This window comes from Cavia porcellus, unplaced genomic scaffold (assembly GCF_034190915.1).
Source record: "Cavia porcellus strain 051 isolate PalLab524CR breed Dunkin Hartley unplaced genomic scaffold, mCavPor4.1 scaffold_23, whole genome shotgun sequence".
Taxonomy (NCBI): Eukaryota; Metazoa; Chordata; class Mammalia; order Rodentia; family Caviidae; genus Cavia; species Cavia porcellus.
In genome coordinates, this window is record NW_026947506.1 from 38163509 (window position 1) to 38181917 (window position 18409).

General features: G+C 35.2%; 1 protein-coding gene across 2 annotated transcripts in view; it reads right to left on the reverse strand.

Annotated features, from left to right (window-relative positions):
- Positions 1-1050: 1050 nt before the first annotated feature.
- Positions 1051-18409, reverse strand: part of Cyp3a15 (cytochrome P450) — a 56170-nt gene continuing 38811 nt past the window's right edge. Inside the window, exons 10-11 of one of the 2 annotated variants that reach the window (XM_063233513.1) lie at positions 4271-4433; positions 1051-2903 (exon numbers count right to left, since the gene is read on the reverse strand). In XM_063233513.1, coding sequence (XP_063089583.1) covers positions 2808-2903; positions 4271-4433 — 259 coding nt within the window. In that variant the 3' untranslated portion in view covers positions 1051-2807. 2 annotated transcript variants of the gene reach the window in all.

The following is an 18409-nucleotide window of genomic DNA, read 5'->3' on the forward strand; positions in this document are numbered from 1 at the left end:
GATAGTCTATCTTCATAGGCAGTTCTCTGTCATTCATTACAAGATATGTAAAATTGACATGTTTTAGTCTCCTTGATACTGTGATTTGAGCAACTATTTCTAAGATGATAATATGCAATCTATTAATAGGTGATTTCTTACTGTTTTTTTATGTAGTTCTGTATTACGTGTACCCTTATACCGCTTTGTTTTGTTTTGTGTTTTTCTCTTTTTCCTTTTAAAATAAAATTAAAAAAAAAGAAAAAGAAAAATCCAGTGGCTCACAGTGATGCAAGTGGGACAGCCTTGCAGCCCCTCAAAATTCTATTCTTACTCCCAATTCCTGAGGAATTATTCTGGTCCTTCCTCAAGGGATGCAGATAAGCTACATGGAAAGTGATCACTCAAATTTTCAAAAGACTAAAATTCTACTCCTGTAATCACTGAAAGACGTTAGGCTCCTCTTCAAAAGCAGTACTCCAATTCTGTTTTGAGTATAGTTGTCCCCATAAATTGTTGCTGGTACCCTATCTAACAGTTGCTCCTGAAAACTTCACCAAACTGTCTTCTGTTAAACAGAAAGCTCAAAAATTCTGCATATATAGACATTAACTCCTTTCTCATTGTCTTCTGACAGGTTTTCTTCAACTCAGCCATCATCCTAAATTACAGAGTACATAATCCGCAGTGTGTAGGACCTACAATCATTTTCAGCAGGAAGTAGCTATATGAACCTAGAGACCACCACTCCTGCGGCAGCCCATAGAGATCTGAGAATTTATATCTCTCTGGGGGAAGTGAGGCAGTAGATTAGGGCATAGCAAAGTGCCTGGGCAATTCGTGGTGATCTATCAATCACAGACACTAATTAATAATAGAGGTGGAGAAACCATGAACAGAATAAATTCCAAGCCCTGCACCTGATACCATTCTACTGGTATGAGACAAAAGGAGGGGGCTGGGGATTTAGCTCAGTGGCATAAGCACCTGCCTTCAAAGCAGGTGGTCATGAGTTCGATTCCTGGTTCCAATAAAAGCAAAACAAACAAACAAAAAAAACAGATCAAGGAGGCTTTTGATAGAACTCTTTAGATCTGACATCAGAACAGTAGTCATTAAGCTGGTGAGTCTCTTCACCAGCCCAACTTGCAATCATTAGGGTTAACTTCTTTTCCTATGTTAAGTAGCACACACTCATTCTGCAGAACACTTATTTTCACAGCAGTTTTCTTTTTGAGCATTTTGATTGCACTTTTTTCTTCTTTTCTTGTTATTTTAATCTTAATAAATATAAACTTTCATTTTCACCAACTGTCCTGTCCAGTTTTTGAATGGTACAGTATGTGGATGGAAAGAACCAAGGATAACTACAACACTTGATAACAAGTATACAATCACACATGTACACACACACACAAACATATGCATGCATGTATGCACACACAGTTTATGTCTATAATTCAGGAATGTAGAAAAGTAGTAATTTACAATGAAACATCCCATTCCATTCTGACTTTACAGGGTCCATTCCAGTTTTCTGTTTTTGTGAGATAGTGAAAACCAGTCTTCCATTATCATTGGTATATTACTGATTTGATCAATGCCATTCACAGAGCCAGCTCTCTTCTCATTTGTAGTTGCCTCTTTACCACACCTGGGCTCTCCATAACCTATTCAGGTGATGGCGCTTTTCTGTCTTGCTTGGGGTCCCACAGTCATGCATAGCCTCCCTTACACATGAATACCTTCACATCCTCCTTTGACTGTGACCCACTTTGACTCTCACCCAACCCAATGTGTGACCATGTTGTGCCTTCCGTACTGGCTTTAGGACTGAATTAGTCAAATAAAAGGAAGAAACTCTATGATTTTTGGTGCCAAAGGAAGTTGACAAATTCTTTCACTTTTGCTCCCAAATCAGCTAAAGAATAGTTTCTAGTTATTATTTTTGTTGTTAATTTCAATTGTATTAAGGGATCAGGAAGTTGAAGATTGACTACAAAGTGGCATAAGAAAACATGTTTCTAGGGCTGAGGATGTAGATCAGTGGAAAAGTGCTTATTTAGCATGTGCCTGCACTCCATTCCCAGTGGAAAAAGGCAGAAAAAAGGAAAGAAGGGCATGTTTCCTATTTTCCAGAAACATCTCGGAAGATGATGCTAAATCAAAATTAATAATAAAGTAATGAATACCTCATTTCAGTTATACAAAAGCATATGCTTCAAAAGGCTAGAATTAAATCATGGATGTAGCTTCCAAACTACATCTTCGGATAAAAATTCTACATCCTCTGATAAATATCAGAGGAATAATTCTCATCAATTTTAACATAGAAATCGGATCAGAGAAAGGGCCCAGAGGACCAGTGACTTTGATGACCAAAAATAGATTCCTTCACAATGTGCATTTTTTAAAGATTACTTTTTTCAAGAGATATATTTATTTGAACTTTCAAATAATGCTACTTATATATTACAAATATTTCATAAAACTTTTTACTACAATCAGAGCTATAATTCTTGTTCTCATTAAAAATTGTTGTTAAAATTGTTGATAAGTGTTTTCCTTGATCAGAGCTCAAATGCAATTGATGGTACCACCTAGAGATAGGACAGAGAAAGTCCTGTGAGCATTAGAGAATGTGAACTGACAAGTCTGACACTCATTTTGTTACAACAGATAGATTATACAGATATGGAGCAAGCTCAAAGTGTGTACTGAATCCCTCATAACTCTTCAAGGGCAGTTTATTAAGCTCATCTTCATTTGGGTTTATTCAAAAGTAAATTAAAGCCTTCCTAAAGAACATAGCAGAAGTCCATAGATGATCAAGCTCCTCTTATGGTCTCATCTCTTGACACAACCTTCAGAATTAAGGGTTTTTCTGGCTGAAGAAGAGCTTCTGAGCTTAACCTCAAAGGGATCTGCAAATATTAAACAAAGGTATTTAGAAGCAAAAAATGAAATACAATCACAGAAATAAAATAGAACAAAAGATATATTATGGAGAATAATTCTTTGCAAACACATGTGTTTGATTCCTTATATCTCCTCCTGACTCCCCAAAATAGTACAAATAGAGCAAGTCTGTTAATCAGCATTTGGACTGGTTCTTAAACCACGTTCTCCATTCTCTTAAGTGACAAGGATAGAGCCTCATAGTAAGTTTATGATCTCAGTAGACCAAAGAGAAAATTTACTAAATAGACATGCAGACTGAGTAGTGCCAGCCTATACATGACTAGGAGCTTACAAGGGAGGATCTGCTCCATTCCAGGTGCACCAGTGTTCTGCTTTCTCCCAAGACTATTGCTATCTAGGGACTCTTACCAGACAACTACACAGCTGCCCCAAAGCCAACACACAAGATAACCACCACTGCACTCGTCTTCTCCCGACAATACCAAAAACAAACAAACAAACAAACAAACAAACACCTAGAAAACCAAATTGTATGCTTTAATGGAAAATTATTAATTTAAGTGATAATAACACTCTGAAGTAATCATTAGTAGGTTCTGGAAAAGATGAAGATGGCCTCTCAGAGTGTTTTCAGGATTGAAATAGGATTTAAGGATAATACACTGAGGAGGAGAAAAACATGAAGATCCATACACTTATTATGAGAATGTAAAAAATACCTAGTGTATCTGGAGCAGAGCTACTAAAATATGTGCTCAAGTAGTCAGGATGTCCCTGAGAGGTGAGAGTTCTTCATATCCAACAGTAAAACTAAAGGTTCTTAATCCTTACTACAACTGAGAACCAGTGGGGAGCTTTTACACCTTGACTCTGTTAAATTATTTTAGGATATCTAAAATTACCCAGGAACTAAGCTCAGGAGATTCTGAAGTTCATCAAGGTATTCCAGGATAAAACCAGGATGAGAACCACTGTCACAAGAAAGGTCCTGTAAGCCTAGCAAAGGAGAGCACCACTTGGGCACTATGCTGATGTAAACAATGCACTTTATAGCTTTTTCAGAGCATGTTCCATCTCCACTTCACTTGAAACTGAAATTTAAGACTTCCTTAAAAAATTACACATTACCATATTATGCTAATTTGCATTCACTCTACATGATCTTTTTGCTGTTCTTTATAATTGTACACAGATTTCCAGCTCCACAACTAAAGACCCTTGAAATTTGTACCAGCTGCAAATAGATTCTTTTCCCATAGAACAAATTATGAAAATATCCATAAGCATGTTCATATTTGCATATAGACACAATAGTTTTTTTCAGGCCTCCCAAAAAAGCAATATTTATGCAGAAAATTTATTGGCTGACCTGTGTTTCTTTACAGGGGTAGAAAGAGAAGTTCTGCAGCAGTCGTATGAGAGCAAGTTTTAAGTTCATGAGTGCCATCCTCCTGCCAATGCAGTTCCTGGGTCCATTCCCAAAGGGCATGTATATGTAAGGGTCAATATTCTCCTTGTTTTTCTTACTGAACCTGGTAGAAAATAGTAGAGAAAAGGATGGGAAGGAGAAAAAGATTAAGTTGTGTTATGTACATGCACAAACTCCCAATAATAATTGTAATCATTGTGTACTGCAAATGTACTACAAGCAAATTTTAAAAAATAATAAGCTGGAGAAACAAAACAAACGAATGAAACAAATGCATAAGAGCTACAGATTTGGGGTTCTCAGCTACACCCCTCAAGCAGGAGTATACAAGCGATTTTGTGGGTTGCTCACCAAAACCCTGCAGTAGTTACCTCCCAGTAATAACTATATGCTAAAAGTCATTTGCACACATCATGCATGCTCTCTAGAAGATTCTAGTCTTGTTGAGATGACATAGGGTGAATTCTATCTGAAAGAAAATGTATCTCTAAACATTAAAATCTCATTCAAGATGGTGATGTGTTTCCACTCTGAAGGCACACAGGAATTAGGCTGAATGATGAGAATGTGTGCTCTCACCTCCACTCACACTTATGTTGGCCAGATGCTCATTGAGTAAGGAGGAAAAAATGATTGTTTTTCCTCTCCTATTCTCCTCTCCTCTCTTTTGTCATTAGTTTATCATTATTATTCTTCATACCCTCTTCTTCCTTGTCATTTCCAAAACTATTTACCTCTATCTCCTGCAGAAAATAAATTTTCATTTCATAAAAGAAATGAAGGAGATGCTGAAAATATCTAAAGAAGACACAGTTAAAAAATTGGAGGAACTAAACAAAAAGATAGATTCCCTGGATGAACAATATAAGACACAAACAGAAACAATAAAGCAGATGGAAAGAGATATACAGGAAATCAAAAACTCCATCGAAAGTTGTAAAAACCACCTAAATGAATGTGAAGATAGAATTTCAGACCTCAAAGACAAGATTGCAGCCAGTGAACAGGAAAGAAAAGATCTTTTAAAAATAACAAGAAATCGGGAAATAACAATTCAACACCTGCAAGATGATGCAAAGAGGAAAAACATAAGATGATAGGGATAAATTAAAAACAAGGGGACAACATAAAGAATGTCAAGAGGATATGTAGAGAAGTAATACCTGAAAATTTCCCAGCACAGAACAGTGAACTTCAGTAAACATGTCCTTGCACAGAAGGGCAAAGCATGATTATGTAGTATTATTACTGACTTCTTTGTCTATTTGCTCTACTAGGTTAACTTCTCTATCTTAATAAATTGGCACGATATGTTCTTGAGACAAACACAAAGACCAATAACAACATATCTTTAGAAGATATCCCTAAGGAAGACACATTTCCTAGAGCAGCCTGAGTACTGTGATAAAGCAGTGAAAAGAAATCTATATGCATCAACACAAAATAAAACAAATAAAAGAAACCAAATGAAAGAGAAAATAGAAAGTGATAGGACACAAAATTAAAATGCAAATCCAGACCTCCAGTTCACCCAGAACCGGTTGAGAACACAGTGACATAAAGAAATCAGAAGTTGCTCATTGGAACTTTCTGAAATGATACCAGAAGGAGTGAAGCAAACAAATGGGAGAGGTACAGAAAAAATCTATTGATTAAAAAAAGAAATGATGATCAAAACCAAAAACATTAGAGCAGACACAAATAAAAATAGAGGAGCATAGGAAAATGATGGAAATGTGAATGCTCAAAATAATAAAAAATGCAATTCTCGAAACAGATCCAAACAGAAATCAAGAATATTAAAAACTCCACTTAAAGTATACACAACAGATTGAAGAAAGGCAATGAGAATATTGGATCTAGAACAGGATTGTGGCTAGCAACCACAAAAAGAAAATTATCTTAAAGATAGCTAGGAAATCCTGTCTGGTCCAGTAAGTCCAGTGGAGGTGCAGAACTCTCTTCTTTGCCTGGGGGCCAGGCTCCAGCTTCCTATCAGGACCAGTAAGTCCAGTGGAGGCAGGGAACCTCGCCCCAGCCGGAAGGAGCTCTCTTCCTTGCCTGGGGACCAGGACCTGGATTCCTGTCCAGATCAACGAGTCAGGAGGAGGCGGGGAATTCCTTCCCAGCATGGCTGACCACTCTTCCTCACTTGGAACAACACTTGAAGCTTGAAAATGGCAAAACAAAAGACCAAAATGCAATCTCAAATATCCAGCCCATTCCAAGAAAGCCTAGGAGCCATGTGCATAAAAGAAAATATATCCTATATACCTGAAATACCTGAAATAATTGTAACTGAAATAAAGAAGAAATTCTGGGGAGCCTTAAAGGAATTCAAAGTAGAAATAATCTCTCAGATAAAAGAAGAAATAATAAAAGAAATGAAGGAGATGCTGAAAATATCTAAAGAAGACACAGTTAAAAAATTGGAGGAACTAAACAAAAAGATAGACTCCCTGGATGAACAATGTAAGACACAAACAGAAACAATAAAGCAGATGGAAAGAGATATACAGGAAATCAAAAACTCCATCGAAAGTTGTAAAAACCACCTAAATGAATGTGAAGATAGAATTTCAGACCTCAAAGACAAGATTGCAGCCAGTGAACAGGAAAGAAAAGATCTTTTAAAAATAACAAGAAATCGGGAAATAACAATTCAACACCTGCAAGATGATGCAAAGAGGAAAAACATAAGATGATAGGGATAAATTAAAAACAAGGGGACAACATAAAGAATGTCAAGAGGATATGTAGAGAAGTAATACCTGAAAATTTCCCAAAGATGAGATTGGAAACTGAAATCAATATCAATGAAGCATACAGAACTCCAAATAGCAATAACCAAAATAAAACTACAGCAATACACATAATATTGGCCATCTCAGAAATCGAACAAAAGAATAGAATATTAAAAGGTGCCAGAGACAAAAGACAGATCACCTATAAAGAAAAACCTATCAGAATCACAGCAGACTTCTCAGCACAAACAATAAAGTCAAAAAGACCATGGAGTGAAGTATTTCAGATCCTAAAGGAAAGTGATTTCCAACCTAGACTGATGTACCCTGCAAAACTGTCCTTCAAAATGGATGGAGAAATAAGATACTTCCATGACAAAGAACAGCTGAAAAACTAAATGATCACCAAGCCATCCCTGCAAAGAATACTGAAAGACAGTCTAGATACATTTAGGAAAAAACCACTAAATAAAGCAGACAATTAAACAGAACAGAAAGATAAAGATGCAACAGCAGAAAGATAACATCAACAATAAACCAATATATAACAGTTATAACAATTAATTTAAATGGTCTCAATGCACCAATTAAAAGAAACAGACTGACAGAATGGATCAAGAAACAAAATCCAACCATATGTTGTCTACAAGAAACCCATCTAACCCAAAAGTATACCGACAGACTGAAAGTTAAAGGATGGAAAACAATACTTCATGCAACAGGAACCCCCCCCCCAAAAAAAAACGGGGGTGACTATTCTGTTTGCATACAATATGAACTTCAAGCCAATAATGATCAGAAGGGATAAAGAAGGTCACTACATATTGGTTAGGGGAAAACTCCAAGAGGAAGAGATGACTATCTTAAATATATATGCACCAAACTCCAGAGCACCCAGTTGTATAAAACAAGTACTAACAGAAATGAAAAACCTAGTTAACAGTAACACAATTCTAACGGGAGATCTTAACACACCATTGACACCAATGGACAGATCAACCAGACAGAAAATCAGCAAAGAAATAAAAGAACTGAATCGCACCTGTGAACAAATGGACTTAATCGACATATACAGAGTATTACACCAAAGAACAACAGAATACACATTCTTCTCAGCAGTACATGGGTCATTCTCTAAAATAGACAATATATTAATTCACAAAACATATCTAAATAAATGCAAAAGGGTTGAAATTACCCCTTGCATGCTATGGGATCATAGTGCTATGAAATTAGAAATTAATGATAAAAGATACTGCAAAATTCCCACAAACACATGGAAACTGAATAACACTCTCGTGAGTAATCAGTGGGTCACAGAGGAAATTAAAGAAGAAATTAAACACTACCTACAATAAAATGAACACACAAATATAACTTACTGGAATCGGTAGGATGCAATGAAAGCTGTCCTCAGAGGAAAATTTATTGCACTAAGTTCACACATCAGGGAAACAGAATGAATACAAATAAATAACCTGATGTTATACCTCAAACATCAAGAAAAAGTAGAGCAAGTCAACCCCAAAGCCAAAAGAAGAGAAGAAATTATAAAAATCAGAGCAGAAATCAATGCAATAGAGACTAAAAAAATCCAAAAAATCAGTGAATCAAAGAGTTGGTTCTTTGAAAGAATAAATAAAATTGACAAGCCCCTAACCAACCTTATTTTAAAAAGGGAAGAAAAAGCTTAAATTCATGCAATAAGGAATGGAAGAGGAGAAATCACTACACACTCTATAGAAACACAGAAAATCATCAACACCTATTTAGAAAACCTCTACTCTCAAAGGTTTGATAACCAGAGGAAATGGACAGATTCCTAGAAGCATACAAAGTACCAAAGCTAGGTCATGAAGATCTAAAACTACTGAATAACCAAATTACTATTAATGAGATAAAAAATGTAATTAAATCCTTACCTACAAAGAAGAGCCCAGGCTCAGAAGGACTCAGTGCAGAATTCTACAAGGAATACAAACAAGACCTAATGCAACACTCCTCAAACTCTTCAATGAAATTGAAAGGGAAGCAATCCTTCCTAAATCATTCCTAGAAGCAAATATTACTTTAGTACCAAAAACTGAAAAGGACCCAACTGAAAAAGGGAGCTACAGACCAATCTCCCTAATGAACACAGATGCAAAATTCCTGATTAAAATATTGGCAAATAGGATGCAGCAAATCATCAAGAAGTTCATACACCATGATCAAGTGGAATTCATCCCAGGCATGCAGGGATGGTTCAATATACGTAAATTAATAAATGTAATACACCATATCAGTAGAGCCAAAAATAAGAACCACTTACTTTTGGTTGTATCATTTTTATAGATGATCACTTCTATAGATGCAGAAAAAGCTTTTGATAAGGTACATAATTTCTATAGATAATTTCTATAGATGCAGAAAAAGCTTTTGATAAGGTACAACATTTATTGATGATAAGAACCTTGCAGAAAATTGGACTACATGGTCTTTACCTCAATATAATAAAGGCCGTCTATGACAAACCAACAGCCAGTATCATATGAAATGGTCAAAAATTGAAGGCCTTCACTTTTTTATTTTATTTTATTTTATTAATTTTATTTAAAAGGAAAAAGAGAAAAACACAAAACAAAACAAAGCGGTGTAAGGGTACACGTAATACAGAACTACAAAAAAAAAAAGTAAGAAATCACCAGTTAATAGATTACATATTATCATCTTAGAAATAGTTGTTCAAATCACAGTGTCAAAGAATACAAAATGGACATTCAAACAGTGATACTGAAAACAGTTGTGTTCAATGATCCAACCAAAAACATTAATATGGTCAGCTATTTAACACCCCTAAACACACTTGCTGTTGTATCCTTTAGAGCTCTTTTTTTTCCCCTCTCTTTTTTACAACAAAATTCACACATTTTGGGTTTTATTACTCCTTAGTTCTTATTACTCTTTTGGGGGGAGAGAATAAAGTCAAATATGGCAAAACAAATCTGTCACTTTAAAATCAGGCACAAGACAAGGATGTCCTTTATCACCACCCCTATTTAATATAGTACTGGAAGTACTAGTCAGAGCAATTAGACAAGAGAGAGAAATAAAAGGTGTAAAGATAGGAAAAGAAGAAGTTAAGCTATCATTATTTGCAGATGACATGGTACTCTATATAGAAGAGCCCCAAAACTCCATTGGAAGACTGCTAGATATAATAAATAAATTCAGTAATGTAGCTGGATATAAAATCCATACACAAAAATCAATACCATTCCTATACACTAACAACAAAGTCACACAGAGAGAAATAAGAGAAGCCACACCCTTCACATTAGTAACCAAAAAAATGAAATATCTAGCAACTACTCTCACGAAAGAAGTGAAAGACCTGTGTAGGGAAAATTATAATTCACTGAAAAATGAAATTGAAGATGATCTCAGAAAATGGAAAGACATCCCTTGGTCATGGATACGAAGAATAAATGTTGTGAAAATGGCCATTCTCCCAAAACTTTTATACAGATTCAATGCAATCCTGATAAAAATACCATCAACATACCTCATAGAACTCCAGAAATCATTCCTAAAATTCATTTGGAGTGAGAGGAGACCTAGAATACCAAGGACAGTTCTAAGCAGCAAAAGCAAGGCAGGAGGTATCACAATCCCTGATTTGAAGTTATACTACAAAGCAACAGTAGTAAAATCAATATGGTACTGGAACCAAAACAGAGCTGAAGATCAGCGGAATAGATTAGAAGATACAACCACAACTACAAACACACTCAACCACCTTATCTTCAATAAGGGGGCCAAACATGTTCACTGAGAGAATGTCACTCTCTTTAATAAATGGTGTTGGAAAAACTGGCTCTCCATATGCTGAAAACTAAAACTAGACCCATGCCTATCACCATGCAGTAAAATAAAATCTAAATGGATCAAAGATCTAAATATTAAAAGAGAAACACTAAATCTATTGGAAGACAAATTAGGTAAAAACCTTGAAGACATAGGACTAGGTAGAGAATTCATGAATAGGAAATAGCAAACTGCACGGGAAATATTTCCCAGCGTCAATAACTGGGATCACCTCTTATTAAAATGTTTCTGTATGTCAAAAGAAATCTCCAGCACAGTGAAAAGAAAACCCACAAACTGGGAAAAAATCTTAGTGAACTTCCCCTCAGACAAAGGATTTCTGTGTAAACATATAAAGAATTTAAAAAAATCAGAACCCCAAAATTCAAAGACCCAATCCAAAAGTGGGCATCTGAGATGAATAAACAATTCTCAAATGAAGAAATACAAATGGAAAATAAATATATGAAAAAATGTTCATCATCACTGGTCATTAGAGAAATGGAAATTAAAACCACAATGAGATTTCATCTCACTCCTGAAAGAATGGCCAGGATCAAGAAAACCAACAACAACAAATGCTGGAGAGGCTGTGGGGAAAAAGGAACTCTCCTGCACTGTTGGTACGAATGTGGACTAATGCAACCATTGTGGAGGTCAGTCTGGAGATTTCTCAGAAAACTGGGACTGAAAGCCCCATTTGACCCAGCTGTACCACTTCTAGGGATATTCCCAGAAGAACTGAAAGCATCATACCACAGTGATATATGTGCACCCATGTTTATAGCAGCACAATTTGTAATAGCCAGATCTTGGAAACAACCTAAGTATCCATCAGTGGAAGAATGGATAAAAAGTTGTCGTATTTTTATACAATGGAGTACTACTCAGCTATAAAGAATGATCACATTGAGACATTTATAAATACATGGACACAGCTTGAGACCATACTCATAAGTGAAATAAATCAAACTCACATGTCTAATTACCACATAGTTTCCCTAGTGTAAGAAACGATAAGAATACATAAAAGTATATGGTAAACATGATTCCCAATCATATTGGTTGAAACCATATAATCTTTTTACTCACTAACTGCAATGGTTTTAATCTGGGTTGTTTGATTTTAGTATCTGTGATAGTACGAATAGCTATTTTGAAGAAAACAATACAACATCAAAGTGAGTGCTGATTTAATATCATCTTGTTTTGAAGTCCCATCAAGCTGTGGTACATCTGTTTCCACTGGTTTTAACATGTTGTACCTTACTATATTTCACTATATGCTATAGTATAAACAAACATTTTTATAGGCAAAGAGATAATATAGAAACCGTTGTTCGTTTTCTATTAGCTGGTTCTAAATAGCCTGTAATTCTTGCATTCTCTTGAATGGCTTCACACTGTTCTGATATGCTTGATGTTATAGCATACGAAGTTACACTCAAATAAAGGAAAAAGGCACTATGGTGACTACTATTATGTTAGATTATCTGTGGTAAAAAACAATGATGCTTAATTGTGCAGTTCTGACCTGCGTTGTTCTGTTACAATGTCCAATCTTATCTCAATCTCTCCTTTGTTTTTAAATTAATCTCTATTTTCTCTCATTTTTTTAATTAAGGGAAAACTAAATTAAAAAATAGAGGAACATATTATAGTAACTTTCTTCATTTTCCTATTAACCTAACTTGAACCCCGGTATTGCTCTCCATATCTTGTTCTGTCTGATTATTTTATATTCTATTTTGCTTGACAGTATCAAGTTTGAGGTATAAGCAACCACTTTGAAGGCAATAAGATATACTATGATGCCCATTATGGGTTGACTATATCCTTTTTTGAAGTCCTGTAAGGTCTCCAGTGTAGGTTTCATTGGTCTTGTTCTGTGCCATTTTGATCAATTCTGTTATACCTGATGATATAGGCAACTCAATTTAAAAATAGCAAGAGACACAATGGTAACCAACTTTTGATCATGTGTTATTCTGTTTTTGCATCATGTATTATGCCTAGCCTTCTGTTTTACCTGACTCTGTTTTGCTTAGTCACATTTGGTTTTATTCTCGGCACAAAAGTAATAAGAACAGTGGGAGTAATAAAACCCAAAAAATGTAATTGTTATTGTAAAAAAGAGAGGAAAGGAAGGTGGACTAAGGAATATAACAGCAGGTATGTTCAAGTGTGTAGGATAGAAAACCATATAACTGAGCTTTTGTTGGATCATTGAACAGAACTGTCTCCAATTTAACTGTATGAATGTCTACTTTATATGCTTTAATTTTGTAATTTGGACAACTGTTTCTTGGAAGATAATGTGTAAGCTATTAACTGGTGATTTCTTACTGTATATTTTTTTTCTTGAAATTCTGTATAACTTGTACCCTTTTACTGCTTTGTTTTTTATGTACTTTGTTTTTTTCTCTTAAAATAAAAAATAGCTAGGAAACATGAAAAATCATCCAATGACTACAAATGAAACAAAGAATAACAGCAGAAGATTGACTGGAGTCAATGAGAAAGCTGCAGATAACAAATATGCCATAAAAACCTCTTCACAGAAGTAACAACAGACAACTTCTCAAACATGGATAAAGAATTTGACCTACAGATAAGTGAGGCATATAAAACTTCAATTAACCATGATCAAAATAATCTACTTCAAGGCATACAATTATCAGTATCCCAGACATTCACAACAGAATATTAAAAGCAGAAAATATAAATAAATCTCCTATAATGGGAAATCCTTCAGAATCACCTCAGATTTTTCAACATATGCCCACAAATCAAGGAGAAATTGAAGTGACGTATTTCAAGCCCTCAAAAAAAAAAAAAACCCTTCACCCCAGATTGATGTACCCTATAAAAATATTTTCAAAATCAATGGAGAAGGTCTGGGGGTTTATCTCAGTGGCACAAGTGCCTGCCTAGCAAGCATGAGGTCACCAAAAGAAAAAAAATCAGTGGAGATATATGATACTTCTATTACAAGTGACAACTGGAGAAATTCATGGCTGTAAATCAAGGTCTCCAAAATACCCTGAAGGATATATTAGAAAGATAAAGTGAAGACCACATGCACAAGAACACCAACTGAAAGAAACTACCAGACAGGACAAGTATTAAACAAAGAGAAATGACATCAAACAAAAAAGGAAAGCAATACAAAAAAGATAAGCCAATGCATATCAGTTAAGACCACCAATATTAATGGTCTCATCACTGAAACAGACTGGCACAATGTATCAAGAAGCAAGATCCAACAATATGCTGCATTAAAAAATATATTTAACTCAAAAATAAGTCATAGTGTGAAAGTCAAAAGATAGAAGACAATAGTCCTTGTGACAGGAACCCAGAAAAAAGCAGCAGTAGCTATTCTACTTTCAGATAATGTGGACTTCAAGCCAAGACTGATCGAAAGAGACAAAGATGTTCACTACACACTAGATAAGAAAAAAAGTCAAAAAGAGATAACAATCATAAAATAAATAATATGCATCAAACACCAGTGCATCCAACTATATAAGATAAATGTTAATGCACATGAAATATCTAACAAGCACTAGTAATTATAATAGAGGAACTTAATAACCCATTTTCACAGTTTTATAAATCAACTAGACAAACCCAAACAGGGAAATATCAGAACTAAACCAAATTTGTGAACAAATGGACTTGTTAGATATCTACAAAGTGTTTCAACTCGCAACCTCAAAATACACATTCTTATTAGCTGCACATGGTTCATTCTCCCAATTTGGAAATATATTAGCCCATAAAACATGTTTAAGCCAATGCAGAGTAATTGAAATTATCTCATGCATATTATCTGGCCATAGTGCAATGAAAATGGAAATCAACTGCAAAAGAAATCACAAAACCCCCATAAACACATGGAAATTTATTAAACAACATCCTGCTGAATAGCCAACAAGTCACAGAGGAAATTAAGGAAGCAATTACACAGTATCTACAATGAACAATGCCAAAACAGCATACTGGAACTTATGGGACACAGTGAAAGCAAACTTACGAGGGAAATTTATATCAGTGAATATGTCATGAAAACAGAATGACCTCAAATAAACAACATAACGTTGAACCATAAACTTCTAGAAACAAGAACAAATCAAACCCAAACTTGAGTGAGGAAATTAGAAAGAGCAGAGAATAATGGAACTGAGGAAAAGAAAACAATACAAAGAATCAATGAGTTAAAGAATTGGTTCTTTGAAAGATTCAACAAAATCAACATACACTTAGCCAACTTTATCAAAAAATGAAAAAACAAGACTCAAATCCGAGCAATTAGGAATGAGAAAGGTGAAATCACAATAGATCCTGCAGAAATTCAGAAGGTCATTAATACCTACTTAAAGAACTTGTACTTAACAAAATGAAAGCACAGAAGAAATGAACATGTTCCTAGATACATATGAATCCCCAAAACTGAATCAAGAGGATATAAAAATTCTAAATAACCTGATATCAATCAATGAAATTGAAAATGTAGGGGCTGGGGATTTAGCTCAGCAGCATAAGCGCCTGCCTGGCAAGCACAAGCTGATCAGTTTGATCCCTGGTACCAAAAAAAATTTAAAATGTATCAATAAAGAAAATTCTAGGCCCTTTTGGCATCACTGTTGAATTATACAAGAAATTTAGAGATCTAATGCTACTCTAAACATATTCATTGAAAAACTGATAGCTTCTTTAATAAATGGTGTTGGAAAAATTGGCTTTCCACATGCCAAAGCCTGAAAATAGACCCATGCCTATCACCATACACTAAACTAAAATCAAAATACATCAAGGATCTAAATATTAAAACAGAAGTACTAAATCTAATGGAGGACAAAGTAGACAGAAATCTTGGAAGCACAGGCGTAGGCAGAGAATTCATGAATAAAATGCAAACCACACAGCAAATACTTCAAAGAATCAACATCTGGGAACACTGAACAGAAGGGATTGTATTGTCAATGTTTGAGGGTCTAGCCACTTTTATGCCCTGATTTTGTGACTTTGGCAACTATTTATAAGATGACAATGGGTAATGTGTCAACAAGCGATTTTATGTTTGTAATTTTTTTTGAATTCTGTATTCCTCAATCTTCTTTTCTCTTTTTCTATTTTTTTAAATTTTTTCTTTCATTGAAAATAAAGACAACAATATGCAATATGACAATCATAGTTAAATTCCTTTTATTCTGTCTTGAAAACCTATTGTTTTAGGTTTGTTGTTGTTTATCTCCTTTGCTGTTATCTTTTCTTATCCGTACTGGGAATCAAACTCACAACCACATGCTTGCAAGGCAGGCACTTATGCTACTGAGCTAAACCCCACCCACCTCTCTTTTGCCTTTTGTTTTATTTTTAACTTCATTTTTCTTTTAAATAAAAAAATGTGCCTGCAGTAAAACAAGATCTATTGCCACTGATGCTGAAACTCTTTAATGAAAGTGAAAGTGAACCAATACTTTCAAAATCATTCCTAGAATACAATGTTACACTTTACCAAAACCAGAGAAGGACCTAGTCAAAAAATAAAGCTACAGACCAATCTCCCTAATGAATATGGATACAAAAATGTTTAACAAGATACTAGGGAACAGAATACAGCAAATCAAGGAGATTATATACCATGACCAAGTAGGATTCAGCCAAGAATATAAACATGGCTCAACATATGCAAATTGTTGCAGTCAAGATTTGCAAGGGAAACAATTTAATACAGCATTTGTAGGGTTATTTTATAATAGTCACACAACGAGTCAAATACAAAAAAATGCAGAAAAATCTATGCATACACTGCAGATCCCAGTAATCTATCTGAGGCCCCAGATCCCAGGTTAGTAACTTGTGTGAGTCCAAGACATGAATCTAGCTGAAGACCTAGATCCTGTGATAATGCTCCCCAGAGTCCAAATAGAGGTCTACAACCCATGACAATATCCCATGCAAGTCTATTTCATGCATCTGTGTTGGAAAGGCTTAAAAGTCATCCAGAGAAGCTAGAACGTATGTGCCAGCAGGAAGATGGATCTGTGTCAGTAGGCTGAGGGATCTACACTGGAGCCAGGAATTGATATTCAAAGTAAGGACCAGAGCTTCCCATAAAACTACCACAGCCATCCTCAGCAACAACAAGGTCTCAAGCTCCTCCAATGACAGACAACAGCCAAGTTCATATCAGGACAGAAGCATGACAAACTTCTCCTGGAGATTGAATAGCACACCATCTGCACACCTCTGCAGCCAGGAAGCAATGCTCAAAGTAAAGACCAGAGCTTCCCCAAAGTGAACTGCAGCCATTGTCAGTGAAACAAGGTCCCAAAGTCTTCCAATGAGGAGAAACACCCGTGTTCATAACAGTTAAGAAGCTCAACAAGCTACTCCAGGAGAACCAAGAGTAACAAGAGAACCTACCCTATTTCTTTCCCCTTTTTATGTTGTTAGCAACAATCTTCAGGTGGACCATCCTTACCCAGCACCACACTGATTCAGTTCAGCTGGGTGTTACAAGCTTCCCACCAGTTTTCAGTCCACCACACAAATCAATAAACGTAATATAGCATATCAACAGAGCCAAAGGTATAAATCACACGATCATCTCAATAGATGCAGAAAAACATTTGACAAAGTCCAGCCATTCATGTTTTTAAAAATCTTACAGAAAATTGGATGGCATGGTCCTTACCTCAATGTGATAAAAGCCATCTATGACAACCCTACACTCAACATCATCCTAGATAGTCAAAAACTGAAAGCTTCAACTCTAAAATAAATAAAAAAAGTGAGGATGTTCACTATCACCAGTCCTCGTCAGTGTAATTCTAGGAATATTAACCAGAGCAATTGGACAAGGAAAAGAAATAAAAGAATAAAGATATAAAAGGAAGAATTCAAATAATCTGTATTTTCATATGATGTGATACTTTACATAGAAGATCCCAAAAATGCCAACAAAAGTCTTCTATATTTAATAACCAAATTCAGTAGTATATCTGGATACAAAGTCAACACTCAAAAATCAATAACTAAAGTAACAAACTCAGTGAGAGAGAAATTAAGGAAACAACACATCCCACAATAGCATCCAAAAAATGAAATACCCAGGAATCAACCTAACAAAAGAAGTAAAAGATCTTTACATTGAAAGTCACAGTACTCTGAAAAAGGAGACCAAAGCATATATCAGAAAATGGAAATATATATCCCTTGTTCCTAGTAGGAAGAACCCACATAGTGAGAATGGCCATATTACCAACATTGTCATACAGATTTAATGCAATCCCAATCAAAATACAATTATCACACCACCCAGAACTAGAGAAATAATTCCTAAAATTCTTTTGGAGCCAGAAGAGAACCAAAATAACAAAAACAATTCTAGGCAACAAAAGGAAATAAAAATAAATCAGACACACATATGTAAATATTGCCTCTCTGGCGCAAGAAACTGAAAGAGTAAATACGGACC